The sequence below is a fragment of the Myotis myotis genome, unplaced genomic scaffold (assembly GCF_014108235.1).
Source record: "Myotis myotis isolate mMyoMyo1 unplaced genomic scaffold, mMyoMyo1.p scaffold_m19_p_10, whole genome shotgun sequence".
NCBI classification, from domain to species: domain Eukaryota; kingdom Metazoa; phylum Chordata; class Mammalia; order Chiroptera; family Vespertilionidae; genus Myotis; species Myotis myotis.
In genome coordinates this window covers 16247897-16275560 of record NW_023416314.1, presented here as the reverse complement: position 1 = coordinate 16275560, position 27664 = coordinate 16247897, and the positions used below count along the sequence as shown (strand labels likewise).

At 39.8% G+C, this 27664-nt stretch overlaps 1 protein-coding gene across 4 annotated transcripts; it reads left to right on the top strand.

Moving 5' to 3' along the window:
• Positions 1-432: 432 nt before the first annotated feature.
• Positions 433-24307, top strand: BIRC2 (baculoviral IAP repeat containing 2). Of its 4 annotated transcripts, none has more exons than XM_036324581.1 (9): positions 435-816; positions 1959-4107; positions 4203-4302; positions 8325-8403; positions 9245-9293; positions 19013-19252; positions 22843-23097; positions 23373-23414; positions 23523-24307. In XM_036324581.1, exons 2-9 carry the CDS (start codon positions 3213-3215, stop codon positions 23714-23716), a joined length of 1854 nt encoding a protein of 617 aa, XP_036180474.1. In that variant the 5' UTR covers positions 435-816; positions 1959-3212; the 3' UTR covers positions 23717-24307. The 4 variants fall into 4 exon arrangements, with proteins under 4 accessions (XP_036180476.1, XP_036180477.1, XP_036180474.1 ...); XM_036324582.1 differs by lacking the exon at positions 435-816 and adding an exon at positions 912-1289; XM_036324583.1 differs by lacking the exon at positions 23373-23414 and having other exon boundaries at positions 433-816.
• The last annotated feature ends 3357 nt before the right edge of the window (positions 24308-27664 follow it).

Sequence of the window (27664 nt, the reverse complement as noted above, 5' to 3'; positions counted from 1 at the left end):
ACACGCTTTTGTTAGTGCAATCTCTGGAACAGAAAACCAACAGTTAAAAACGAACAAAAGTTTAAAAATAAAAGGCACACCGGTTCATTATAAAATAGGTATTATCCCCAAACGATGATGAGATCAAGCCTTCACCATTAACCTGACGCGGTTCCCTTCCCAACGCTCCCGCCTGCTTCCATTTCCAGGCGAGCTGTTGCATGTGGATGAAAATGGCTCCAACTGCGGGAAACGGTGACAACCGTTGACTTCATCCGAGCAAAAATGCCCCCCGGCTGACTATTCTCAGCGGCAGCCCCTCGCGAGCGCAGGCGTCACACCGGCGGCATCTGGCCGGGAGCCGGTCACATAACTGCGCGGTGACGCGACGACACGCACGACCGCCGGCGCCGGGGCGTTCCCGCAGGATTTCCCGGGTTCAAACGCTCCGGCTCACGGTGTGTCACATCTCCCCGGGAGGACGTGAGGGACAAAGCGAGCAGGAGAGGTCCAAAGCGCTCAAACCTCGAGGTGGAGATCGCAACGCCGGCCGCCGGGCACGCTGCCCACACCGCATGCCGCCGGCTGACCCACTGACCGCAGAGGAACGCGCGCCGACTCCCGCCCTCCGACCGCAGACTCCCCGGCGCCCGGCGCGGCGGTGACGCAACCCGCCGGGCGCGCTGACGTCACCGTGCGTCGGTGTGGGCCCGGCCTGGGCGGGGGTGGGGGCTTCGGGAGCGCCTACCGGAGCGCCTACCGGAGCTGCTCGGACTGCGCGTCGCGTGGAGGCCGAGGGCCAGCCGCGCCGTCTCCGTGGGCGCCGCCGGCACCGAGGTGAGTGCGGCGGTGGGGGGACCGCGCGAGGCGGGTTGGGGCGCGGCGCCCACGTCGCCGAGCCGCGGCGGCCCGGCCCGAGGGCAGACAGCCCGGCGGCGGCGCGTCCGGGGCGCTCCCTGCTCCCGCCCGGGCTCTCGTTTCATTCGGAAGCTCGGACTCCACGACCCGCAGTCGAAAATAGCTTTTAAACATCGGCCTGTTGGCCTGCCTGCTCCGGCCGCCGCCCACTTTTCCGGAAGTTTTCTCCCAGCGCGTTTGCAGGGTTTTAAACGTAACCTTTTAAATCTTTTGGAACCAAGGCATTTGTGGGCGGCGAGAGGATACGTTTCACCTCGTCCCGGCTGCGCCCGCCGCTTTGCTGGCCTTTTGTGCGCTGTGAGCGCGGCCCCGGGAAATCAGTGGGTGAAGCCCATCGTTGCTCTTTTTCCTTCCAGTCAACCCCCCACCCAGCTGCAGTTTGCACAAAAGAGGTCAGAATTCACTGTCACGGTGCCTGCGGGGAAGCGTGTATCATTTAGAGGTGTGAGGCCGAGTCCTGCTGGGACGGAAGCTTCCGTGCGAGGGGTCCCAGCCCCAGGCCCCGGCTCCGCGGGCCGCTGTGCTCCGCGCTGGTTTCGAGGCGCCGGCTGTGGCGGTCGCTTTAGAATGGGGAGGGGATGGTGGCGTTTATAAAGGTTTGTGTTAGTGAATTCCTGATGCATCTCGCTCTTACTGGTCAGTGTGCCTCGACCTGCAGAGACTGGGCGTTAAAAAAAACGTTCCTGCCTAATTACTGCCGCACTGTTGCTGATGGGTTTTGCCAGGGAAATTCTTAAACTATTGAAAGTTGTCTCCAGAAAAGGGGAGGAGACCGAGGAGAGAATATTTTGATCTAAGTAAATGTCCATCTGTCTTTAAAGTTGTACGTTTAAAATATAGATATATGTACTTAGTGCTAAGGGGCCTATCTATATTGCATTTATTTTAATTAACTTTTCCCAGTTAGAAAGTTTTTGTGATAAATTGCTTGTGAATTAACATGTATTTTCTAAAGTGTAAATCATTTTTAGACTTCATGGACTTCATTGAATAGTAGTGTATAAATGCTCTTGACTATGAAAATAGTTTCCTAAAATAGCTTTTTTTTTTTTTTTTTCCAGATTTACAGCTTTGAAGAGACTACTTTTTTCCCCTCGTTTTTTTCCGCTGCAGTAATAAATCCCATTATGGAGACCCAGAAACTTTATAAAGGGATATAGCTTGAACTCTGTGGAGTGTAATTTTGTGTATGAATTATATTTTTTAAATGTGAAGGGTTTTCAGAAAGAATAGTAAAGTTAATTACTGGTACATTATGTAATACAATATTTTACTAGGCATTTATACTACAAAGGACAAGCTGTTACCTTGATAAATTTATTTATCTGTAACTATGAAATGAATGATATAGGTGCATGATCCTTAAATGAAAGACAGGTTAATTTTTAAATGCAAAGTAGAAAGTTTCTCCTGTGGGAATTTTATGGTTAAATTAGTTAAGTTAATAGAGAAAATACCTTCAGTTGGTCAAGCATAATAATAAAGTGGTATGCAAAGTTAGGAAGAAAAACAACACAATAATGATGCTGCAGGAAATGGAAACATATAGACAGTAATTAACAAAGGAGGAAAAATTAGCAGTTTGTGAGCTTTAAGCAAAATTCATTTCATTTGACATCATAAACAGTATAACAGGAATAAATTCAACAAAGCTTGTGGGTATTGATGTCCCCAAAAGCTATCTGAAACTAATATAATCCACTTAAGTAAATATTATGATAGTAAGTTGTGTGAATTAGCCTTTAGATAATGTGGCCATATGAAGACTTTAATTCTTGTTTACTAGACTAAAATAAGATTTTGTATTTTTTATTTTTGGAAATTATATTAAAGTGCTTGTAGAGAAAGAAGTCTGCATAAAGTTTTTTTCCTTTTATAGCATCATCAGTAATTGGCTTGATATCCAGGCTTTGTAGTTTACAACCAAAAGCAAATTTAGGTATTCTGTAGTTGTTTAGAACTTTGGAAATATAAACCTCCTTTAAAAGTCAATTAGTTTTAAATATTTTCAGAAGCGTATTGACTGCTTTCAGGTCATTATATTAGTATTACACTAAATAATGACATAACAGCACCTGAGTTGCCTAAAAGAGTTAATATAATACCAAAGAGTACTACAGAGTATCTTGGTAATTTAGAGGGGATATTCATCCTACCCGAGTGTAAACGTAGGTGTAAATCCACTAAACTAGGTGTAGTAAATTTTAAGTAGGCGCCTACCATTTGATTCTTTTTTGTAGTAAAAACCTAATTTAGTATGAAGAGATGAGAAATTTCATGTGAAAGTTTTTGCCCATCAAAAAGTAAAATCACTCATGCACAAAACTACCTCCCAACGACTTGTCCCAGGTCCCTCATATCAAAAAAAGACTATAATGGAAGATAGTACTATCTTGTCAAATTGGACAATTGACAACAAACACAAAATGAAATATGACTTTTCATGTGAACTCTACAGAATGTCTACGTACTCGACTTTCCCCACTGGTGTTCCTGTCTCAGAAAGGAGTCTTGCTCGCGCTGGTTTTTATTACACTGGTGTGAATGACAAGGTCAAATGCTTCTGCTGTGGCCTGATGCTGGATAACTGGAAACAAGGAGACAATCCTATTGAAAAACACAAACAGCTCTATCCTAGCTGTAGCTTTATTCAGAGTCTGGTTTCTGTTACTGGTTTGGAGTCTACCTTTAAGACAACTTCTCCAGTGAGAAACAGTTTTACACATTCATTGTCTCCTACTTTGGAACAACGGGGATCGTTCAGTGGTTCTTATCCCAACCTTTCATCAAACCCTATTCATTCTAGAGCCGTTGAAGACCTCTCCTCATTGAGGACTAACCCCTACAGTTATGCAATGAGTACTGAACAAGCCAGATTGCTTACTTACCACCTGTGGCCATTAACTTTTTTGTCACCATCAGAATTGGCAAGAGCTGGTTTTTATTACATAGGACCTGGAGATAGGGTAGCTTGCTTTGCTTGTGGTGGGAAACTAAGTAACTGGGAACCAAAGGATGATGCTATGTCAGAACACCGAAGACATTTCCCCAACTGCCCATTTTTGGAGAATTCTCTAGACACCTTGAGGTTTAGCATTTCAAATTTGAGCATGCAGACACATGCAGCCCGATTGAGAACATTTATGTGCTGGCCTTCTAATGTTCCAGTTCAACCTGAGCAGCTTGCAAGTGCTGGTTTCTATTATGTGGGTAAGAAACTTACATAGCGCTATGTTTTATCAAGTTCATTTTGATTGACATTTGAGAACACGTGTGTATTTAATGTTAGTCTTTTGTTTCCTTAGGTCGAAACGATGATGTCAAATGCTTTTGCTGTGATGGTGGCTTACGGTGTTGGGAATCTGGAGATGACCCCTGGGTAGAACATGCCAAGTGGTTTCCAAGGTAATTGTTTTTAAAGGTATTCCTGCACAAAACTGCTTAAAGAAGTAGGAATCCTGGCATGGTTAAATTTACATCTCACTATAACAAAGCTGCTCTTATGCTATTGGGGAATGAGCCTTTTAAAACTTGCAATTTGAACTTTAATTATAATTATTTTTATTGAAAAAGTTGTAGAATGTTCTGTGCATTTATCTTTTGTAAGTCATGTATTCATGGTATAGTTCAGCTTGACTCATTTACAATTATGGCGGCCATACATTTCATTTGTTTATTTCCTATTTTGCTTTAAAGGAGACTTAAGGATTAAAGATATATAAAATAGAACAAAAAAAACATAAGTTAGAAAAATGTAGGAAGGGAAAAGGAAAACAAGTGACATAAAATAGATTTATGAATAAAATATTTCATAATAAAAAAAATATTTCATAATGCATATAATAAAATCTGATTGTTAAGTCTGATTATAATTGTAAATAATTTTTTTCTGCACAATTTTGTCTTGTGATATGTCACATATCTCCTTTGGTCACTGTCTCTAGCAGTATCTCCTATTTTTAGAAAGAATTTAGAGGCGTTAGTAGAAATAGAATTAGAAATTAATTCTGTTTGTATTATTGAGTAGCTATGTGAACTTGAACAAATTGCGTGATGCCTTTGAGCTTTTCTTCCCTTCTGTAAAATGAGGGAGTTGGACTAGATGATTTTTTTAAAAATTGTGGTAAAATATACATAACATAAAATTTATCTAATTTTAACCATTTTTAAGTATACATTTCTGTGGCATTAAGAACATTCACATTGTTTCTTAGTCATTACCACCATCTATTTTCAGAACTTTTTTATCTTCTTAAACTGAAAGTTGTACTCATTACACTAACTTGGCATTTACCTGGCCCCCTAGCCTCTGGCAACCACCTTTCTACTTTCTGTCTCTATGAATTTGACTGTAGGTACCTCTTATAAATGGAATCTATACTAATAAAAGGGTAATATGCTAATTAGACTGGACATCCTTCTGGACAAAGCCATGGTGGCAGGGCCGAGGCAGAGGTGGTTAGGGGGGATCACGCTGGCAGGGGAGAGCAGTTAGGGCAATCAGGCCGGCAGGGGAGAGCAATTAGGGGGTCAGGCCGGCAGGGGAGAGCAGTTAGGGTGATCAGGCCAGCAGGGCAGAGCAGTTAGGGTGACCAGGCCAGCAGGGGAGAGCAGTTAGGGCTATCAGGTTGGCAGGGGAGAGCAGTGAGGGCGATCAGGCTGGCAGGGGAGCAGTTAGGGGCATCAGGCAAGCAGGCAGAGTGGCTTGGGGCAATCAGGCAGGCAGGCAGGCAGGTGAGCGGTTAGGAGCCAATGGTCCCAGATTGCGAATGTCTGATTGCTGGTTTGGCGGGATTGGGCCTAAACCGGCAGTTGGACATCCCCCGAGGGGTCCTGGACTGGAGAGGTTGCAGGCCAGGCTGAGGACCCTCCCCCCACACACACACATGAATTTTGTGCACGAATTTCATGCACCGGGCCTCAAGTTGTATAATATAGATAATGTTTTGACCTGTGAGTGCCTTTCACAATATAAGACATCTTTGGAATCCCTTCAGGAAATTAAAAAGTCCTTTTGTCATTTTTGTGTAGAGTTAAAAAAAAATTGGAGAAATATTTTAGTATGGCCCAATACATTGTTAAAAGTTGTGTTTTAAAATTTTATCTTTAATATTCATAATATGTCAAGATAAATTTTGACTTTCCAACTCTGAAAAGTGACATATATTTTGTTTAAATAATTTATGTAGAAAAGCATGTTTTATTTTCAGATATTTAAATAACCTAATTATATTCGACTCTGGGATTGTGTACATATAACTTGAAATTTGAATATACTGTATGAAAAAGACATAAACAGCTTTCTAATTCCAGTGTTTGAATTACTACATTTTATCCTTTATAAAACAAAACAAAGTCTTTATTTCTGTAACTTGTGTTTTGCTTTAAATAGTTAAATAACAGAAAGAACTTAGTGATGCTTTTTTGTAAACACTTCTGAAAACAGCAAATTTCCATTGTGGGTAATCTTTGATCTTAGTAAATGAAAACCCCAAATAAGTAATTGTTATTACTATATTTTAACAGTTTACTTATTTATTTATCAAATATTTGGGTGCTTAATGGATACTCTTTAGATGCTGGGGACATAACAGTGAATAAGACACCCTAAAATTGTCCTCATGGAGTTCATTGGAGAAGGGGAAAATATGGGGAAAATTTATTATACTTCCTATTTTTATTTTTTTAATTTATTTTTTTGGTTAATTCTCACCCGAGGATATTTTTCTATTGATTTTTAGAGAGAGTGGGAGGGAGAGGGAGAGACAGAGAGAAACATCAATATGAGATACATTGATTGGTTGCCTCCCACATGTGCCCCAACCAGGGCCGGGGATTAAACTTGCAACCAAGGTACGTGCCCTTGACCAAAATCAAATGTAAAGTTAAATTTTTTTTAACTTTACACAAAAATGACAAAATCAGTCCACAGGCCGATGCTCTATCCACTGAGGCAAACCGGCTAGGACTATACTTCCTATCTTTAATCGTTATGAATATAAATTAATCAGTTCCAGAATGAAAATAATTTAAAACTATACAAAGATCAAAACACAGTAACAACTAGTTCTGTTACTTGGTTGATAACAGAGCATGCATATGATCTTTACTCATTCCACCCACTCACCAACTGAAGGACATTTGAGTTGTTTCTAGTTTGGAGCAATAATGAATGAAGCCACTCTAAATATTAATAAAACATTTGTGGACACATGTTTTCATTTTTCTTGGGTAAACATGTCCAAGTGTGATTGATGAGTTGTATGGCAAGTTTTGTTTTAACTCTATAAGAAACTGCTAAATTGTTAAATGTTAAGTTTCCACTGGCATGGTATGAGACCTCCGGGTGTTCCACATCCTTAACAACACTTGGTATTGTCCGTCTTTTTATGTCAGCCATTCTAATAGATATGGACATAGTGACATTTCAGTAGCATTTCCTATTGATTAATGATGACGAGCTTCTTATTTGATTATTTACCATCTATACATCTTCTTTGGTGAAGTGTCTATTCAAATCTTTTGCCCATTTTTATGTTTTCTTTTTTTAAATTAAGTTTTGCTAGTTCATAATATACTCTGGATACAGTGCTTTATCAGATGTGTTTTGCAAACTTTCAGTCTGTGGATTTTCATTTTCTTAACAGTGATGAGCAGACATTTTTAATTTTGATGATGTCAGTTTATCAATTTTCTCTTGTGGATTATGCTGTTGGTTTCTTATCTGAGAATTTGGTACCTAACATGAGGACAAAAAGATTTTCTCTTAATGTTTTCTTCTGTTTTACATTTTACATTTACATTAATGATTTATTTTGTTTATTTTTATATATAGTATGGGCATAGGTTAAAGTATATTGTTCTAGTTATCTAGCACTATTTGTTGAAAAACAAAAGTTATGAAATGGAAACAGATTTTATGTGAACTTCCTGGGACACCTTTTAGAAATCTTAGTAATTTGAAAATGAGTACTTGGAAAACACTGTCACATTATAGATGAAAATATTTGATTCAGTATTTTTTTGGAGGGTGGGTTTGTGCTTTAAATGTAATGGAAGAATGGACACTAGATTATATTATGAAAGATCACATTTTAGGAATACTGTACTACAGTTTCTGAAACTATGTTAAATCCCCAAATTGTCTATAACAGCATTATTCAAGCCTCAGTTCATGTTCCTTTGTAGATCCTAGACCCTTTTATTGTTGTTAATGGATCTAAATAGAAAATATCAGAATGCATCAGCGCATAGTAAGAGTCTAATGTTTGAGAATCTTGTTTCTGTTAGGTATGTATGTATGCTACATTGTGATGTAAAGTGTTTCAGTTATGGGGTACAAAATGTATGAAAGCCACTTTTCTAGAATGATCAGGTTATATTTTTGATCTAAAACAACTTAAAAAAATTTTATCTGTATGTTTTAGGTGTGAGTTCTTGATACGCATGAAAGGACAGGGGTTTGTTGATGAGATTCAAGCCAGATATCCTCATCTTCTTGAACAGGTAAATACATTTTTATAATTGACATCATTGAGTTCTCCTAAATAATAATTGCAAAAATATTTTAGAAGTAATCATTACATTTGTTTTTCAGGTATAGTTACAGGTTTTGTATTCATATTAATACCTTTAATTTTTACTTTTTTAACTACCTTGTTAAGGGGTTATAAAAAAGGTTGTCTTTTGTTTTCAGTTTTTTGAAAATCACTCCACAAACTACTGTACAATTTGTAGTAAGTTGGAGGAGAATCTTTAATGTCTCCTCCATCTTTTCAAGAAAAGAATATAGAATTGTCAGGAGTTTGGAACCTCTGAGAGTGGTCCAGTTGAAATATGACTTTCTAAAAGAAATGAGAAATCATTAATACTTTTTCATATTTTTCTGAAACTAGAGATACACTTGAATTCTAATTTGGAAGTAGGTGAAGTTTAAGGACATTTTTATGATGATTAAGGTAAAACAAAGCAAAGTGAAGAATTATTTTTTAATACGTTACAGATATTAGAGAGAGAGGAAGGGGGAGATAGAGAGAGAGACACATCGATGTAAGAGTGAAACATCTGTTGTTGGCCCCCCACATGTACCCCGACAGGGGATTGAACCTGTGACCTGGGTATGCACCCTAACTGGGAATCGATCGCACCAGTGATCTTTTGGTGCATGGGACAGTGCTCCAACCAACTGAGCCACACTGCTCAGGGCAAGCAAAGTGAAGTATTATGTAAATTTTCTAGTTTTCAAAGAGTCTGTACACTACTTACAGAAAACTTACCTTAATGTTGCTTTGTGCAGGCTGTTTGAAATTTTTGTATTTTACCCATTAATTTTTCTTCTGTTTCATAGCTGTTGTCAACTTCAGACACTCCTGGAGATGAAAATGCTGATCCACCCAGTATGTATGAAAATACTTCAAATATGGAATGGGAAATTTTATAAGAATGCTGGGAATGAAAGTATGTAAACAAAGGATTTCTGAGGTCATAGGAAAAAAAAGCTAGAAGCTAATTATAAATAATGAGTATACTAAGATTCATGATATTGTCAGAGGATTTTTTGAAGTATGCTAATCTTTCTTAAAGTACTGACATTCCAAGTGGGGAGATAAGACACATGTAAAAGAAAAACAACCGTAACAAATAGCTCAAGGAATACCATGGATATGTGCAAATAATAAGCCCTCCAAGGAGGAAAAGTTGTTCGCTATAAGCTAGCATATTTGAAAAGACCTAGTTCACATCTCATTTAGGAATTAGGCTAGATGTTAGGTTTTTGTTTGTTTGTTTGTTTTTTAATATGTTTTTGTTTATTTCAGAGAGAGGGAGGGAGGGAGGGAGAGGGAGAGAGGGATAGAAACATCAATGATGAGAGAGAATTATTGATCAGCTGCCTCCTGCCCCTCTTCCCTCCCCCACTGGGGACTGAGTCCACAACCCGCACATGTGCCCTGACCAGGAATCGAATCTTTACCTCCTGATTCAACCACTGAGCCACACTGGCTGGGCTAGATGTTTGGTATTTGTCAGGAGAGCTTTTTATCATGAAAGGGGTTGAATTTTCTCAAATGCTTTTTCTGACTCTATTGAGAGGATCATGTTTTTTATTATTTATTTTGTTAAAGTGGTTTATCATGTTTATTGATTTGTAGATGTTTGAACCATACTTGCATCCTTATATAAATTCCATTTTATCAGAACTAAGATTCTTTTAATGTATTGTTTAATTGCTTGCTAGTATTTTGTTGAGAACATTTGCATCTGTATTCATCAAGAATATTGGCCTATAGTTTTCTTTCATTTAGTGTCCTTATCTGGCTTTAGTATCAGTGTAATGCTAGCCTCATAAATGAATTTGGGGTTTTCCCACTTTAACTTTTTGGAGGAGTTTGAGAAGGATTGGCGTTAATCTTTTTTAAATCTTTGGTGGAATTCACCAGTGAAACCATCTGGTCTCAGTCTTTCTTTGTTGGGAGGTTTTTGATTACTGCTTCAGTCATTTTAGTTGTTCTTGGTCTGTTCACATTTTCTATTTCTTTATGATTCATTGTTAGTAAGTTGTATGTTTCTAGGAATTGATCAATTTCCTCTAGACTGTCCAGTTTGTTAGCGTTAATTGTTCATAGCAGTCTCTGTGGATCCTTTGCGTTTCTGGTATTTCTTTTGTAATGTTCTCTTTTGTTTATAATTGAAGTCTTCTCTTTTTTTCTGTATGAGCTTAGCTATGGTTTTTCCATTTTGTTTACCTTTCCAAAAAACCAACTCTTAGTTTCTTTTTTTCTATTTTCTTTCTAGTCTCTATATCATTTATTTCTGCTCTAATCTTTGTTACTTCCTTCTTTCTGCAAAGTAGGGCTTATTTTCTTTTACTGATTTCATGATGTTTCAAATTGGGTTGTTTATTTGAGACTTTTTTTAAAAATATATTTTTATTGATTTCAGAGAGGAAGGGAGGGGAAGAGAGAGACAGAAACATCAATGATGAGAGAGAATCACTGACCGGCTGCCTCCAGCACACCTCAGCCCACAACCCGGGCATGTGCCCTGACTGGGAATCGAACCATGGCCTCCTGGTTCACAGGTTGATGCTCAACCACTAAGCCATGCCGGCTGGGCTTGAGACTTTTTAATGCAGGCATTTATTGCTATAAACTTCCCTCTTAGAACTGCTTTTGCTGCATCCTCTAAGTTTTGGGTACGTTGTGTTTTTGTTTGTTTCAAGATATTTTCCAATTTCCCTGATTCATTGGTTGTTTATTAATTTCCCTGTATTTGTGAATTTTTCCATTTTCTTCCTGTTACTGATTTCTAGTTTTATACCATTGTGTTTAGAAAAGATACTTGATATGATTTCAGTATTCTTAAATTTGTTAAAGCTTGTTTTGTGGCCTGACACATGATCTATCATGAAAAATGTTCCATGTGAGTTTGAGAAGAATGTTTTTGGTGCTATTGGATGGAGTGTTCTGTGTATGTCTGTTAGGGCCACTTGCTGTATAGTGTTACTCAGGTTCACTATTTTTTTGTTGATTTTCTGTCTGGATGACCTATCCAGTGTTGAAAGTGAGTATTGAAGTCCCCTGCTATTATTATTTCTCTCTTTAGTTTGCTTTAAATATTTATGTACACCAATGTTTGGTACACATATATTTACAATTATTATAGCTTCTTGATGAATTGACCCCTCTATAGTGACTTCTTTGTCTTGTTACTGATTTTAACTGAAAGTCTTATTTTATTTTATATAAGTACTAGAGGCCCAGTGCACAAAAATTTGTGCACTCGGGGGGGGAGGGGGAGGGTCCTTCAGCCCGACCTGTGCCCTCTCGCAGTATGGGACCCCTCAGGGGATGAGCACCTGCTGGCTTAGGCCCGCTTCCCGGGGGATTGGGCCTAAGATGGCAATCAGACATCCCTCTGGCAGCCCGGCAGCCCTCGCGGGATGTCCACTTGCCAGCGAGGAGCAGGCCTAAACTGCAGTCGGATATCCTTAGCGCTGCTGAGGCAGGAGAGGCTCCCACCACCACCGCTGTACTGGCAGCCATCAGCCTGGCTTGTGGCTGAGCAGAGCTCCTCCCATGTGAGAGCGCCCTCACCACCAGAGGGCAGCTCCTGCATTGAGCGTCTGCCCCCTGGTGGTCAGTGTGTGTCATAGTGACCAGTCATGCCCAGTCCTTCTGCTGTTAGGGTCAGTTTGCATGTTACCCTTTTACTATATAGAATAGAGACCTGGTGCACGGGTGGGGGCCGGCTGGTTTGCCCTGAAGGATGTCCCGGATCAGGGTGGGGGTCCCGCTTGGGTGCCTGGCCAGCCTGGATGAGGGGATGATGGCTGTTTGCAGCTGGTCACACCCCCTTCAGGGAGGGGGTCCCCACTGGGGTGCCTGGCCAGTCTGGGTGAGGGGCTGAGGGCCGTTTTCAGGCTGGCGGGTGACTGAAGCTCCCAACCTCTCCTTTTCTTCTTTTTTTTTTATTCTGGGATTTATTTACCTTCTATGGCTGTCACTGGCCCTGAGAGCCGGCTTTAGCTCTGAGGCTCGGCTCCAGTTCTGAGACCTCAGCTGCTGAAAGCAGGTATCTGGGTTTGTTTGGCTTCCATAATTGAAACACTGTTGCAGCTCCAGCTCTGAGGCCCGGCTGGCTGAAAGCAGGTTTCTGGGGTTTGTTTAGCTTCTATAATTGCAACATTGTTTCTTAGAGTGCAGCTCGGAGGCTCCATCACTGGAGCAAGCAAGCCTCCTGTTCGCTTCAGCTGCCTGGCTGCTGGCCGCCATTTTGGATGCTAGTTAATTTGCATATTGCCCTGATTAGCCAATGGGAAGCGTGTCGGAGGTACGGTTAATTACCATGTTTGTCTATTATTAGATAGGATAGCTACCCCTCATCTCTTTTAGTTACCGTTTGCATGAATATCTTTTTACATACACCTTCACTCTCAGCCTATCTGTTTCTTTAAAGGTGAAGTGAGTCTCTGATAGGTAGCATATTGTTGGATCCTGTTTTTTTAAAGCTATTCAACCATTCTGTATCTTGATCAGAGAATTGTCCATTTACATTCGAAGTAATTATTATTAATAATATATTTTTATTGATTTCAGAGAGGAAAGGAGAGGAAGAGAGAGAAAGAAACATTCTTTTTTTAAAAATTAAGTATTTTTTTTATTCTTTACGAGAGGCCAGGTGCACAAAAATCTGTGCACTCAGGGTTGGGGGGGGGGGGGGTCCCTCAGTCCGGCCTGTGCCCTCGCGCAGTCTGGGACCCCTCGGGAGATAACGACCTGCTGGCTTAGGCCTGCTCCTGGGTGGCAGAGGGCAGGCCCAATCCCTAGGTGCAGCCCCCTGGTTGGGCTCAGAGCAGGGCCGATTGGGGAGTTGTGGCACCGCCCCCTGTCATGCACAGAGAAGGGCAGATTGGGAGGTTGCGATGCCACCCTCAGTCATGCTCAGGGTAGGGCCGATTGGGGGGTTGGGGCACGGCCACTGTCACACTCAGGGCAGGGCCGATGGGGAGGTTATGGCTCTGCCCCGTCACACGCAGAGCAGGGCCCGTGTGTGTGGGGGGGGGTGTTGTGGCCCGCACCTTGTCACACACAGAGTAGGGCCGATCAGGGGGTTGGGGCGCCGCACCCTGTCACACACAGAGCCGCAGGGCGATCAGGGGGTTGGGGAGCTCCCCCCTATCAGGCACAGAGCAGGGCTGATCAGGGGGTTGGGGCGCCTTCCCCTGTCAGGAACAGAGCAGGGTGGATAGGGAGGTTGTGGCCCCGCCCCCTGTCACACACAGAGCCGCAGGGTGATCAGGGCGTTTGGGCGCTGCCCCCTGTCACGCTGATCCCGGTGCTGGGAGGCATATTACCCTTTTACTATATAGAATAGAGGCCTGGTGCATGGGTGGGGCTGGCTGGTTTGCCCTGAAGGGTGTCCTGGATCAGGGTGAGGGTCCCCACTGGGGTGCCTGGCCAGCCTGGGTGAGGGGATGATGGCTGTTTGCAGCTGGTCACACACCCTTCAGGGTGGGGGTCCCCACTGGGATGCCTGGCCAGTCTGGGTGAGGGCTGAGGGCTGTTTTCAGGCTGACTGAAGCTCCCAACTGCTCCTTTTTTTCTTTCTTTTTTTATTTTATTTTGCGCCAGCTTTAGCTCTGGCTCCAGCTCTGAGGCCTCTGCTGCTAAAAGCAGGTATATGGTTTGTTTAGGTTCTATAATCGAAACTCTGTATCAACTCCAGCTCTGAGATCCTGGGCTTGCTGAAAGCAGGTTTCTGGGGTTTTGTCTAGCTTCTGTATTTGTTACAATGTTTCTTAAACTGCAAGCTCAGAGGCCGGCAAGGCATGCAGGGAACATTGGAGTCCGTCACTGAAGCAAGCAAGCCTCATGTTAGTTTCAAGCTGCCTGACTGCCAGCCGCCATCTTGGCTGGCAGTTAATTTGCATATCTCGCTGATTAGCCAATGGGAAGGGTAGTGGTTGTACGCCAATTACCATGTTTCTCTTTTATTAGATAGGATTGTTTAAAGTATCTCCTTTTTCCCCCATTGACCTCTCCCTGGCCACTCCCACCCTCCAGGACATGCCTCCACCACTCCAGTGTCCATGTCCATTGGTTATGCTTATATGCATGCATACAGGTCCTTTGGTTGATCAATTACCCCCCTCCCCCAACCTCCCACCCTCTCCTGCCTTCCCTCTGAGGTTTGATGGTCTGTTTGATGCTTCTCTGTCTCTGGATCTATTTTTGTTCATCAGTTTATGTTCATTATATTCCACAAATGAGTAAGATCATGTCATATTTATCTTTCTCCAACTGGCTTATTTCGCTTAGCAGAATGCTCTCCATGTCCATCCATGCTGTTGTGAATGGTAGGAGTTCCTTCTTTTTTACAGCAGCGTAGTATTCCATTGTGTAGATGTATCACTGTTTTTTAATCCACTCATCTGCTGATGGGCACTTAGGCTGTTTCCAAATCTTAGCTATTGTAAATTGTGCTTCTATGAATATAGGGATGCATATATCCTTTCTGATTGGTGTTTCTGATTTCTTGGAATATATTCCTAGAAGTGGGATCACTGGGTCAAATGGGAATTCCATTTTTAGTTTTTTGAGGAAACTCCATACTGTTCTCCACAGTGGCTGCATCAGTCTGCATTCCCACCAGCAGTGCATGAGGGTTCCTTTTTCTCCACATCCTCACCAGCACTTAGTATTTCTTTAAGTACGTTTTTTCTTCCTTTCTCTCTTCCTCTGGGACACCCATGATGTGAATGTTCATGTGTTTGGTAGTGTCCCATAATTCACATAGTCTTTCTTTACTCTTTTTAATCTCTCTCTCTCTTTTTTGTTTTGTCCCTCTAACTTGCTAATTTTAAATGATCTGCCTTCCAGTTCTCTGATTCTTTTGCATGATCAAGTCTGTTGTTGAATTTTTCAGTTCTGTCTTTTTCTTCAGTTGTAGGATTTCTTTTTGGTTCTTTCTTATGGTTTCTATTTCTTAAACTAATTTTTGTTCATGTGTTGTTTTCCTCATTTCATTTAGTTGTCTTTGTTCTCTTGAATTTCATTTTCTTTAACTGATTATTTTAAATTCATTGTCAGGCAACAAAGCATAATTGTCAGATGAACCATAGCTTTCCATTTCTTAGAGTTGATTAGTGGAACTTTATTAGTTTCCTTTGGTGGTGTGATACTTGCCTGATTAGCATGCTATACATATAACCTTTTTTGGTGCCTGTGCATTTGAAGGAGCAAACAACTCTTTATAGACTGCTTTTGGCAGGTAAAGACTTTCTTCTCTAGGGTCCCCTGGCTCATGGGATTGCCTCTGGATTGCGATCATGCTTGGTTGGAGCTGTTATGAGGCTGTCGTTTGGTCTGTGGTGCTATCCATGGTTGGTGGACTTGTTGCTACAAGCTAAGGCTGTGTAGATCCTGTCTGGTCTCTTGGTGGATAGGACTGACTCTAGTACATTGTTTAGTAGGATGTTGTTGGGACAAGGTTCTGCTCCAGTGTCCACAGTTGGGCTCTAGAAAGTGGGCCTCTTACCAGATGTACAGATGAATGTGGCTCCCTTCAGGTCCTTGTGGGGAGGAAGGGGCTCTTGTCTGGTGACTGGATTTGTCTCTTGATGGACAGGACTGGCTCTGGAACATAGCTGAGCGGGGCTGGAACTGAGCCCCAGAGCTGTTTTCAAGTTCAGAGAAGATAGAGGTCTGTAGACCTGATCCTGGAAGCACAGATGGACATGTCTCCTACCAGGTCCCTTGGTGGACTAGATTGCGCTCTAACGTAGGTAGAGAGTTGGGGTTGTTTCAGGGTCTCCTGAAGTGCAGACACGAGTGTCTCCCACCAGGTCCATGTGCTAGCAGTACTACTGTGGACTGGCTGAGAGAGACTGGGGCTGAGTATCAGGCCTTTTGAGTATCTCCAGCTGCTCAGTTAGGAATGTAGCTTGCTGGGTCCCTGTGGCAAGCTGGGACTGCAGCTGGGATGGGTTGGAACCTAGTTGCAAGGCCCTTTCAGAATTTACAGTTTGACAGGTTTACCTGCAGTGGTTCCTGGACTATGGCTGGATCTGGTTCATAGGCAGCTTCAGTGTCCACAGCTGAGACCAAAGCATAGGTGGGCATGGCTTCTCTCCATTTTCTTGGTGTCTGGTTGGGACAGGGTCAAGTTAAGTTGGATTGTAGCTAAGTCCTGAGCAGTATGAACATGTTTTTGGGTCTGTAGATGGGATAGTGGTCAGTGAATCAGCTGTCTGGGTATAAGCCTGTTTTCCCAAAACAGTTCTCCTTGGTCTTAGACTATTAGAAGATTTCATAATCTGGTTCTGGAACATAGCTGAGAGGGGGTGGAACTGGATCTCAGAGCTCCCACAAAGGGACTTCTAGTTCATGGATGGATTCCTGTTGTTGATGGGGTAGGGGTGGGGTGGGGGAATATGAGTGAGAGACATCTTATTTGGCAGTCTTGCTGACGTCACTGTCCTTCATCCTCCTTAAAACATTGACTCTTGACTTCCCAGACACCACATTCTTGGTTTTTCCCTGGTTGATCATGGGCAATCTCCTGTGATGACTACTCCTTTTTCAAACCTTCAAATGATGGAACAACTCTCAACACTCAGGCTATTTTGTCCAACTACATATTTAAATCTCTACTTAGCTATAACATTTGCTCCCTTCTTTTATCCTGTGAATTTGCTCCTACTCTGGTTGTCCCCTCTCAGTTAATGGCACCCATTTGCTAAGGTCAAATTTGACTCCGAAAACTGCCCTGACTGGTGTGGCTCAGTTGGTTAGAGTGTCGTCCCCTGCACCGAAGGGTCTCGGGTTTGATTCCTGCTCAGGCCACATACCCAGGTTTCAGGTTCGATCCCTGATCAGGATGTGTATGGGAGGCACCTGATCGATGTTTCGCACATTGATGTTTCCCTTCTCCCTTCCTTTCTCTCTCTGCAATCAATGCAAAACATATCGTGGGGTGAAGATTTTAAAAAAAAGTTAACGTAGGCATTATTCCTGATTCTTCTCTTTACCTTATATGTTTAATTAGAGGTCCTTTCATCTCTACCTTTATAATATGTTCCTAACCTTACCACTTTTCTCCATTTCCATCCCTATCAACCTAATCCAAACTGCCATCATCTTCTATTATAATATCCAAACAGATCTCCCTGATTCCATTTTACCTCATTTAAGTTTATCACCAAACTGCTAGAATTATCTTTTTTGGGGAAAAAAAAATCAGATTTTATCACTCTTCTGCTTAAAACCCTCCTAGAATATTCTGGCAAACATAGACAATATAAACTTCTCGCAAGGCTCTGTAATCTGGGCATCCTCCTCCTCCCTGACTTTCACCACCTTCTTTCTGTTTCTTGAATATACCTTATATCAAGCTTTACTTTGACTTAAGGTTTTATACTTGCTTTTCTCTTTGCCTGAAAGACTTCTTCAGATACTCCCACGGCTTACTTCTTTTTATCACTAAAGTATTTGTTCTGGTGTTACCGCTTTAGACAGGGCTTCCACATATGTTTGAGCAAGGGAGCACAGCACACATGGTAGCCATTGTATATTTATATGTTTATTATAACAGTTTTCCAGCAGATGGCAGTAAAGCATCTTGAAGAATTAATGTTTTTGTAATTTTCTTTTTTTTAAGATTTTTTTAATATATATATTTTTATTGATTTCAGAGAGCAAGGGAGAGAAAGAGAGAGGTAGAAACATCAATGATGAGAGGGTATCATTGATTGGCTGCCTCCTGCACGTTGGACCGAACCCGCAACCTAGGCGTGTGCCTTGACGGGAATTGAACCTGGGACCCTTCTGTCCGCAGGCCACCGCTCTATCCACTGAGCCAAACCGGCGAGGGCTGTAATTTTCATAATGTGTCATATTCGCTAGCATTGATCCTGTTATCAGAAAATGCTTTCCTGATTACCTTATTTGAAGTGTCCTCCTGCTTCCTAGTTTGTTTTAATCACCTTACACTGCTTTTTCTTCAGAGCATCTGTCACTTCTGAAATCATATGACTGTCTACTTCTTTTATCATATTTATTTACATCTTTAGACATATTTCGGGTGAACCAGCCTTTCATTTTACTATACTTCCTATCTTCGCTTGTTATTCTCTCTGCTTCATCTATTCATATCTTTAGATTCTGTTTCTTCAAGTCAGATGGCACTAATGCTCTAATGCCACTTTTCCATGAAGTCTTTGTTGATTTCCTCAACTTCCCTGGCTGAAGTGAGATCATTTCTCACTTCTAAATTTGTGTAGCATATTGGTTTCTGAACATGACTGTACATCAGAATCACTTGGGGAATTTTTAAAACATACAGATTCATAAGCCCCATCCCTAGTTTCTCTTTAAGTAGGTCTGGAATGTAGCCTGGGAAGTGAAAGTGGTATTTCTTAAAAAGTACAGCATATCATACACTCCCATTTGATCCTGATCAAATTAAACTTTTGTTGGAGTTATAGGTAATGAGTGCATCTAGTGTATCTCTCTTACCAGGATATAAGTAATGTGAGAGTACAGTTTGTGTCATAGACGTTTTCCTACATACTTTTATACTTGTGGAATTTAACATTGGTACATGTCATTCCAAATAGTTGTTCATTTTGGACCTGGAGAAAGTTCAGAAGATGCAGTCATGATGGATACGCCAGTGGTGAAAGCTGCCTTGGAAATGGGCTTCAGTAGAAGCTTGGTAAAACAGACAGTTCAGAGTAAAATCCTAACAACTGGAGAGAATTACAAAACAGTTAATGATATTGTGTCAGCACTTCTTCATGCTGAAGATGAAAACAGACAAGAAGAAAAAGAAAGACAAACTGAAGAAATGGCATCAGGTATTTGGAATTCTAGTAAACTGCATTATTTCCCAGTGGGGCTCATAAGATTGTCTCACATGTCATGGGGAAGTTAGTATCCTTGTCTATCCACTACCTGCTGGTAGCAGCCTCCAGCCATTTCCAAACTGCACATCCCCTTCTCCACTGGGGACTGTGGACTACATTACTACATTGACTATACCTTTTTTCTACGTTTATTTTCCAGTAAGATTCCTTGATATATGCTAATCAGAGGATTTTAGCATAACTCTTCTTGAGTTCTATTTACTTGGTACAACAAGTTTAAGTTGTTCTGAAAAAGCAAGTTTTTAAAGTTGAATGCAGGTCTTATTTCTCTCTTTTTTTAAGTTCCTTCAAAGCATATTCTTAATATTATATTTGACTCTGTAATCCTGAAAGCAGTCCTTATACAAAAAATAGAACTGATTATAAAATCCTAGGGCTTGGTGAGAAGCCCCTGTTCAACCCAAAGATAGGGAACTGATTTTGGTATTCACCAGATTATGTTATGTCTCAGACTCCCAAAACAAGTGTTGAGTAATCATTTCTTCAACAAATATTTATTGAACATGAACACCTATAGGAGTCATGGTGCTCATTCTCAAGGAGTTTATAGACTAGCTGTGGAGACTAGGATACAAAAAATAGGATTAAAGAGCTAGCAGAGGTGAAGGTTGCATATATAGTAAAGGGTATCCCAAAATTCACGCAAGAAGTATTTTGATAGAACACAGGTTTATAATTAAAAATTGTAAATTTTTTTATTGACTCATAAAGTATACAGCATAGGGTTATGTATGGAATAGCATATCTGGTAATGGCCTACACGACTTTGCTGGCACATATGCACTCTTTTGTTGAAATTTTCCATGACCGTTTTGCATAAATGTGGCTGAATTTTGTTGATACAGCGTTCAATTTCCTCCTTCAAGGCGTGGGTGGTCGTGGGCTTGTTGGCATAAACCTTAGTCTTCAAAAAACCCCAAAGAAAAAAGCCCAACGGTGTTAAATCGCATGCTTTGGGCGGCCAATTCTGATCACCAAAATGGGAAATTACACGACCAGGAAATGACTCATGCAGTAATTGAATTGGTTCTCAGGCTGTATGGCATGTGGCACCATCTTGTTGAATCCACATGTTGTCCACATCCATATCTTGCAATTTAGGCACAAAAAACTGGATTATCATGTCGCGATAGCAAGCACCTTTAACTATTATTGCCTGAGCAGCCGCATTTTCGAAGAAGAATGGTCCGATGATGCCTCCAGCCCCAAATCCACACCAAACGGGTGGATATTTTGCCCGATAGGCTATTCCATACATAACTCTATACTGTATACTTTATGAATCAATAAAAATTTACAATTTTTAATTATAAACCCGTGTTTTCTATCAAAATAACTTCTGGCGTGAATTTTGGGACACCCTTTATAAATTGGGGTATTTGGATTGGAAAACCCTTTTTCTCTTTGTTTCTAAAAGGAAAATAGAATTCACTTTTCATACTTATTTCTCATTAACCTTATAAATGAAAAGATGTACTTTTTTTTGAAGGCTGGAAACAGGCAGTTAAATATGGTGATTGGAACAGTAGAAGAAGGAACTTTTTGAAAAATACCTCAGAAATTCATGTTCATATTCCATAAATTTAGAAAATTTAACTATGGATTTTATTTGATTTGAGGTTAAAAGAGAAAACTTTTACTTAAAAGATTAGACTTGGTTCATAGGCAGTTTTTTAAAAATTGATATAAACATAGACATTTATAAAATAATATTGGTAGCTAACAATGTACCAGATATTATGCTGAATATTGTACGTATATTATCTCATTTAATTCTCACACCCTGTTGAGGGAGGTACAGTTATATTTTACAGATAAGGAAACCAACGAATCTGGAAGTTAGGGCACATAGCTAGTAAGTGGCTAGGCTAGCACGGGGATCTATATCTGTCCTGACTTTACAGCTCAGACTCTAACAATGCAGTGCAGTAGTCCCCACCTTATCCGCAGGCTACGTTTCAAGACCCCCAGTGTGGATGCCTGAAACTGCAGATAATGCTGAACCCTATATACTATGTTTCTTTCCTATACATTATATACCTATGATAAAGTGTAATTTTTAAATTAGGCACATAAGAGATTGACAGCATTAACTAATAATACAATAAAACAATTAATATACTATAATAAAAGTTATATGAATGACTTTGGTGCCATTATTAAGTAAAATAATGGTTACTTGAAAGCACTGCAATACCATGACAGTCGACCTGGTAACCTCGTGGCTGACATGTGGGTAGCGAATACAGTGTGGATATACTGGACAAAGGGATTTTTCACCTCCCAGCTGGGACAGAGTAAGATTTATTACACTACTCAGAATGGTGCACAACTTAAAACCTATAAATTTTTTATATCTGGAATTTTCCATTCACCATTTTTGGACCATGGTTGACTGGGGATAACTGAAACAGTGGAAAGTGAGACCACAGATAAAGGAGGTCTACAGTACTGCTTCATATGCATGGAGTAGAAAACAATACTAGGAGACCGTGGTCTGCAACTAATTATTTCTGTAACCTTGGGCAGGTTCTCATTTTTTTCGGAGTCTTCGTATTTTAAAATGAGAAGCAATCATACCTACATTGTTTAATTGACAGAATCTTTGTATCAAATAAGACAATTTATATAAAAGTGCTTGTAAAAATGATATATAGTTTTTGAATTAGTGTTTTCGTTTTCTTTGGCTAAATACCAGAAGTTGAGTAACTGGGTCAAATGCTATATCTCTTTTCAAATTTTTGAGGACTCTCCATACTGTTTTCTATGGGTACTACACCAATTTGCAGTCCCACCAATAGGGCAGAAGGGTTCCCTTTTCTCCATGTCCTCACCAACACGTGTTCTTTGTTGACTTTTTGGAATGTCCATCCTGACTGGTGTGAGGTGGTATCATTGTGGTTTTGACTTGCATTTCCCTGATAATTAGTGATGTTGAGCATCTTTTCATATGTCTGTTGGCAATCTGTATGTCTTCTCTGGAGAAATGTCTTTTTATGTTCTCTGTTTATATGTAGTGGGGTAATCACATTTTAAGGTATAAAACTGTCAAATCACTATGTTGTATACCTAAAACTAACATAACAAATATAAGATTATATACCAACTATACGTAAAATGTAAAAACTTAAAAAAGTAAAGTGATATAATGCAAGTAGAAGTTAGCATGTTTTATTAATTCCATGTGGGAAAGTATAAAAGTGGGAAATTTTTACTATCCTATAACATTCTCTGCTTGCTTTCAACAGAATAAAGGAAAAGTAGGCTTCTAAATATATAAATGTATTGACTTAAGAAAGGGACACAAACAGAGACTGTGTGTGTATGCTATATAATGTGCCTTAGCTAAATCTTCTGGGAGTTTTTCAAATGAGAGACATTAATGTGCAAACAAGTAAATTTGCCCTTCTTTTTCAAGTTCGTATTTATTTAGTGCCTAAATTGCTTATATGGTTGGTATAGGTTTAGTTGGAGCAGTATAAAATCTAATGGATTTTTTTTTTCTTTTTTCTAAAATGAAGATGATTTGTCATTAATTCGGAAGAATAGAATGGCTCTCTTTCAACAGTTGACTTGTGTGCTTCCGATCCTGGATAATCTTCTAAAGGCCAATATAATTAATAAACAAGAACATGATATAATTAAACAAAAAACACAGATACCTTTACAAGCAAGAGAACTGATTGATACTGTTTTAGTTAAAGGAAACGCTGCAGCCAACATCTTCAAAAATTGTCTAAAAGAAATTGACTCTACATTATATAAGAACTTATTTGGTGAGTTTTTTGGTAAAATTATTTTAGAAATCCTTAGGATTATGTTCATCTTTGTATTGACAAAAAAGTAAATAAATCCAATTAGCAAACTATGCTCCATACTTTTACATGTCCAAAAAACTGGTCTTTTATTGCCCAAGTAGTATGGCTAAATCTTTTCTGATAATATATATTTAGAATCTATGTTATTCAGTAGATAGTAGGTAAAACAGGTAGTACGTTAAGCAGTGCTGTATTTGGTAATGATGTTTTTTATATATTTTTCTTTTCCTTAGTGGAAAAGAATATGAAGTATATTCCAACAGAAGATGTTTCAGGTAAAACGAAGACTTAAGATCAACATGAATTATTACTCATATTATTTCTTTAATGGGAACTAAAATAGAAATTCAATTTTGCTGAAGTTTTTTGTTTTTTGTTGCTAGGTCTGTCTATGGAAGAACAATTGAGGAGGTTGCAAGAAGAACGAACTTGTAAAGTGTGCATGGACAAAGAAGTTTCCATTGTATTTATCCCGTGCGGTCATCTAGTAGTATGCCAGGAATGTGCCCCTTCCCTAAGAAAATGCCCTATTTGCAGGGGTATAATTAAGGGAACTGTTCGCACATTTCTCTCATAAAAGAAATATGGGCTATATGTTAGCTTGTATGTGAAAGTCTTCAAATAATTGTTGAACATTTGAAGCCATCTGAAGTAGAAAAGGAGTCACTGGTTCTTTTGTTAGTAACATTTATGTTCTATCCAAATGTTCTATACCAGTAATGTGGTTTCCAAAAAAAATAAAGTATTGTATATCATATTTAATCTTAATCTCTCTTATACAAAGGGAAGATTTATGTTTGGTGGACTTTATTAGTGTACATGTGTGCATATAGGAGAAATTAAGGAGTTAAGTAGTCTCATTGCTATTATGTATCATTTCAGGAGTAACTGAATTTGGTATTTCTGAAAGCTTTGAGCACTACATGAGAGTGTAGTTTAAAAGAACTGGAAATGGACACATATGTAATACCCTTTGTAATATTTTAAGCAATATAAAAAAATAAATAAATAAATAAAAGAACTGGAAACCAGGAACTCTGGAGTTTATCCAAGTCATGATGCCAAATTCTCTTTGGTGTTTTTCATTTGTGTTAAGTATCTTTTGCTGGCAAATAAGCTTTTTCCTAATATGTGAAAAACATCCTAATAAAGTTCTTTGAAAAGATTACATGATCAAAAATTTTTTCTCTTAAAAAATAATTTTTATATGTCTTCAAAGTGTTATAAGGATTAAATGGGATAATATATTTAAGCATTGTTCCTGTCACATTGTAAGCACTCATATGCTAACTTAGCATTTAGATAAATTAGATAAAAGGTTGAATTCATGAAAGAAATTACTAAGAAAAATTTAAATAATTTAAAATTAAAATTCCTTTAGATAAAATTAGTTGTCTAGTTGTTTTGTATAATCTATCTATATAAAAGCCCAGGAACTGTTACAGCAGAACAACTGGTCACTATGATGCGCACTGACCACCAGGGGACAGACGCTCAACACAGGAGCTGCCCCCTGGTGGTCAGTGCGCTCCCACAGCTGGAGCACCACTCAGCCAGAAGCCAGGCTCACAGCTGGCGAGCATCGTAGCAGTGGCGGGAACCTCTCCTGCCTCCATGGCAGTGCTAAGGAGTGGCAAGCCAAGCAGTAAGGAGCGATCAGGTGGGTGGTTAGGAGCAAGGGGTCTCAGAATGCAAGAGGGCACAGGCTGGGCTGAGGGACCCCTCCCCCCCCCAACCCTGTGCACGAATTTTGTGCATCGGTCCTCGAGTATAGATATAATTTGAATTAAAATTTATATAAAAATTCTCAACTAAAATTAGATCAATCTGCAGTGGATTTCCAAAAACTAGTATAGTTGCTTTGTTGCGTAGGTGTTAGTGGGATGAAGAGGTGGAATATAGGTAATCGTAAGTATCTGTCTCCTTTTAGAGCCCATTCATATTAGACCTTTCCCAGATCTGGGTCTATGGCAGACTTTGGAGGCCAAGTGGAAAGGAGGTATAATTTTATTTATTTATTTATTTTTTTAAAAATATATTTTATTGATTTTTTACAGAGAGGAAGGGAGAGAGATAGAGAGCCAGAAACATCAATGAGAGAGAACCATCGATCAGCTGCCTCCTGCACATCTCCCACAGGGGATATGCCCGCAACCCAGGTACATGCCCTTGACTGGAATCGAACCTGGGACCTCTCAGTCCGCAGGCCGACGCTCTATCCACTGAGCCAAACCGGTCTCGGTGAAAGGAGGTATAATTTTAAAGGTACATTTTTTTTTCTTCTTACCCTACAACTACTTGAGATCCCTTTACATAAAGACTGCAGTGGAAAGAGCAAACATTTATCCTTCAATCTCTTCTCTTGCCTTTATTTCCAACTTGATAGGTATGAGACTTCATGTCAGTGAGGGAAAGTTTATTCTTTCCATTATAGAAGGAATATAAAGAGGGAATTAAATCCTTTTAGAAACTTCTCTCTACCGTTTGCTTAATAATAGCTACTGTATATTAGGATTCACTGTGTGCCAGGCATGGTGCTAGAAGCAGCTAGATTCTTTAAACAAGATGTGTTAGGGGCTGAATTGTGCTCACACAAAATTCGTATGTTGAAACCCTAATTCCTGGTAACTCAGAATGTGACTGTATTTGGAGATAGTACCTTTAAAGAGATAATTAAGGTAAAATAAGATTACACGAGCCCTAATCCAATAAAAATTGTCCTTATAAGAAGAAATTAGCACACAGACGCACTCAGAGGCCCATGTGAAGATACTGGAAGAAGATGGCCATCAACAAGTCAAGGTGAGAAGCTTCAGAAGGACCCAAATCTTCTAACATCTTGATCTCGGACTTCTAGCCACCAGAACTGTGAGAAAATAAATGTCTGTTGTTTAAGCCACCTAGCCTGGTACTTTGTTATGGTAGCTTTAGCAAACTAATACAAGGTGCTAGATACTTCAGAGCATATTAATTCTCCTTTCAACAACTGCAAAGTAAAATTTGAACAGGGATCTACTTGACTCCTTAGCTTGTGCTTTTGGAACAATTGTCCTATTAAGCGGTACTAATATATTTTTTTAAAATATATTTTATTTATTTTTTACAGAGAGGAAGGGGAGAGAGAGAGTTAGAAACATGGATGAGAGAGAAACATCGCTCAGCTGCCTCCTGCACATCCCCCACTGGGGAAGTGCCTGCAACCCAGGTACATGCCTTTGACTGAAATTGAACCCGGGACCCTTCAGTCCGCAGGCCGATGCTCTGTCCGCTGAGCCAAACCGGCTTTGGCATGGTACTAATATTTTTAAAAATTGCGTGGGCTGCCATCCAGCTTAAGAACTATAACTTTTTGAGTACTATGGATTTGCGAGTTTATCTTACTTAGTTTTATTTAGCTACTCAAGTTTTAATAATGTACAAGAAGTTTGTGTTTTTTGCATTTAGTGAAAATATAGCATAAAATAGAAGTGAATGGTAATGTAATATTTTATCCACTTGCTGAATTCTGTGTGTGTAGATTAGAGTGTAGGGTTTGCATTCCTTATCCTTTTTGCTGTCATAGTAATCGGTGTCATAACAGGTATTCATTATGTTGAGCAAATAGATGAATGTCAGATGTTTTGTTAGGTTTATTTATTGCCTTATTTAATCCTTAAAATCCTAGGAGACATGTTATCCCTTTTTTGTATATGTAGGAATTTAGGATTAGTGAAATGATATAGATTGCTGGAGATAATAGATGCACTGTAAATTGTATATGGTCTAGGTGGGAATGACTCCAGAACTTCCACCTTTTACAATTTTAGTCTGTTAAACCACACTTCAGTTTTTTACTTTCCTACTTATGTTTGGAAATAATGTGTCTTTATTTCTTTACCTTCTTAACATAAATTGGGGGAATTGAGTAATTTGTCATTTGTTAGGCTTCTTTTCACCTGGGTGTTTCCAATGTTCTGTCTGAAGACAGCACAGGTACTGGGGCTCAACAGAGTTTTCTCTTCTGTTCCCCACTAACCAATTAAGAGGCCCATGGACACAGGCAATAGTGGGGTGAAAACCTGCGGTGGGTGAGTAGGGGCTTGGAGGAGGTGGGTAAAGGGGAGAAAAATGGGAGGCATCTGTAATACTATCAACAATAAAAAATATATATTAAGAAAAAAAGAAGCCCTCTACTTGTTTGACAATGGACAGCTGGCTGCCTGCTTTGAAGATAGACCTACGTTTTCTTTCTAGAAGTGTAACATTTCACCCAGTATCTCCTACGATATGTAAAATAAATTTACTGTGCATGGTAGCAGTTCTTAAATGTTTTGGGTCGGATCTGGTTTTTACAGTCCTAAAAAGTTTTGAGGACCCCGAAGAGCTTGTGTTTATGTGAGTTGTACATATTGATATTTACCATGTTAGAAATGAAACACAATTTAAAAATACTTATGAATTCATTTAAAAATAAACTCATTACATATTTTAACAAATAAAGCACTACACATTGCATGTTAAGGTAGCACTTCTTATGAAAAGTAAT